Source organism: Phytophthora parasitica (assembly GCF_000247585.1).
Source record: "Phytophthora parasitica INRA-310 unplaced genomic scaffold supercont2.376, whole genome shotgun sequence".
NCBI classification, from domain to species: Eukaryota; Oomycota; class Peronosporomycetes; order Peronosporales; family Peronosporaceae; genus Phytophthora; species Phytophthora nicotianae.
In genome coordinates this window covers 1-1577 of record NW_008649362.1, presented here as the reverse complement: position 1 = coordinate 1577, position 1577 = coordinate 1, and the positions used below count along the sequence as shown (strand labels likewise).

The following is a 1577-nucleotide window of genomic DNA, read 5'->3' as shown; positions in this document are numbered from 1 at the left end:
CCGTCAAGCGAATGTGCTGACGGGGTCGAGTCCCTCCGCTTCGAGACTTGCGATTCTTCCAGCCGTGTGTACAGATGTACACTCTCTGGTAGAGATCGCACATTTCAGGAAGCAATAGAGAGTCGTCATCTGCTTTCTTGGTCTTCTTCAAACGTCTTAGCCTTTCAGCATGAGAAATGGCCTCTTTAACTGGGAGAATATGGTGGATACTATCGCAATACTGAGTTAAATACTGCTGCCAGGCCTCCCAGGACTGATGCCAACGGAAGGCGGCTCAACAGCCACCGAATTATCGCGAGAACTGCTCTCCATGTCATCAACTGACTCCACAGACGCCAATTCAGAACCATGTGTGTTTTCCCATCGCCACCTGGTGTATTGCACAGTCATCTCATTGTCGTCTTCACCGGCGTGTTCATCGTCGTGATCAGTCAATGGGCGCGGCGCGTCGCTTGCCGCGTCAACACCGCTTTCGACGCTTCCAGACGCTTCTTTCTCCACTTCTTGCCCACCAGAATCTCCACAAAGCAACACCTCACGCACCTCCTTACCATCCGACGCTTGCGAAAAAAACAACGATGTGTGCACATTGTGTGTGCCCCTCTCTGGCGAAATATGCCCACTTTTGGCGCCCAAAACGGAGGATCGTAATGTTGTCGTTCACTAGGTTTATATACTAAGGAAAACAAGTCCACTAGGCTCCAAACCACCAGCATATCGACTGCACTACCACAACAATTTTCACCATCACAGACCCCTACATGTACCACATAAGAGGATGAAGAGACCTGTGCCCTATGGTGCATGGAGGTGGGTCTTATCAACAAGCGGAAATTGTGCCCAAGCTCCGGTAGCCTCATGAAGCCTTTGGTGCCTGAGATTTAATAAGGACTAATTTGGGAACTCTTTGATGTGCACTACTACTTTTAGCGCATACAAATGTCAAATGAGTGTCCTTTTAAAATCATGATTTAGTATAGATGACTCCACTTTTACTAACCCACCCATGTAAATTCAACGAGAATTATAAATTCTAACAGGATAGACCAATAACTGGCTACGTAGTGTAGACCGAGGCTGCCAGTAACGCTTCTTTTGCAGATATATTGCCAGTAGTTACTGGAGCTCGGTCCTTGCTATTTTAAATACTATGCCTGGACGGGCTTCGTCGCAACTACTATTATATCAGCGCGGATGTAGCAGTACAGATCTATTCATTAGTCCGCGCTGAAGACGAAGGGCGTGAATCACCGCCACCCTTTTTGAGAACACGAGCCACACAAAGACAGCAATCTTCACCCTACTTCAGAGCGCACACAGCGAAGCCCGCGAGCGTCTTCGCCCGTGCCAAGATATCATCCATTAAGCGAGCGAGCGTCCATGCCGCTGCCAGCATAGTCTATTTGAAGACGGCGAGCGTCATCGCCACTACCAACAGAGCCTTCCGGGCGACAGTCAGTGTCGTCACCGATATCAGCAGATCTTACATGAAGGCACTAAGCCTGTGAGCGTATTCGCCGCTACCAAGTGGTCTGCATGAAGATGAGGAGTATCGACGCCGTTTGTCGTAGGAAATT

At 49.1% G+C, this 1577-nt stretch overlaps 1 protein-coding gene across 1 annotated transcript; it reads right to left on the bottom strand.

Annotated features, from left to right (window-relative positions):
• Positions 1-225: 225 nt before the first annotated feature.
• On the bottom strand, positions 226-390 carry PPTG_24920 (hypothetical protein; the record flags this gene model as incomplete). The annotated part of the gene is made up of 1 exon (XM_008918920.1): positions 226-390. The coding sequence occupies one exon, from the start codon at positions 388-390 to the stop codon at positions 226-228; it is 165 nt and encodes a 54-aa protein (XP_008917168.1).
• Positions 391-1577: the final 1187 nt, after the last annotated feature.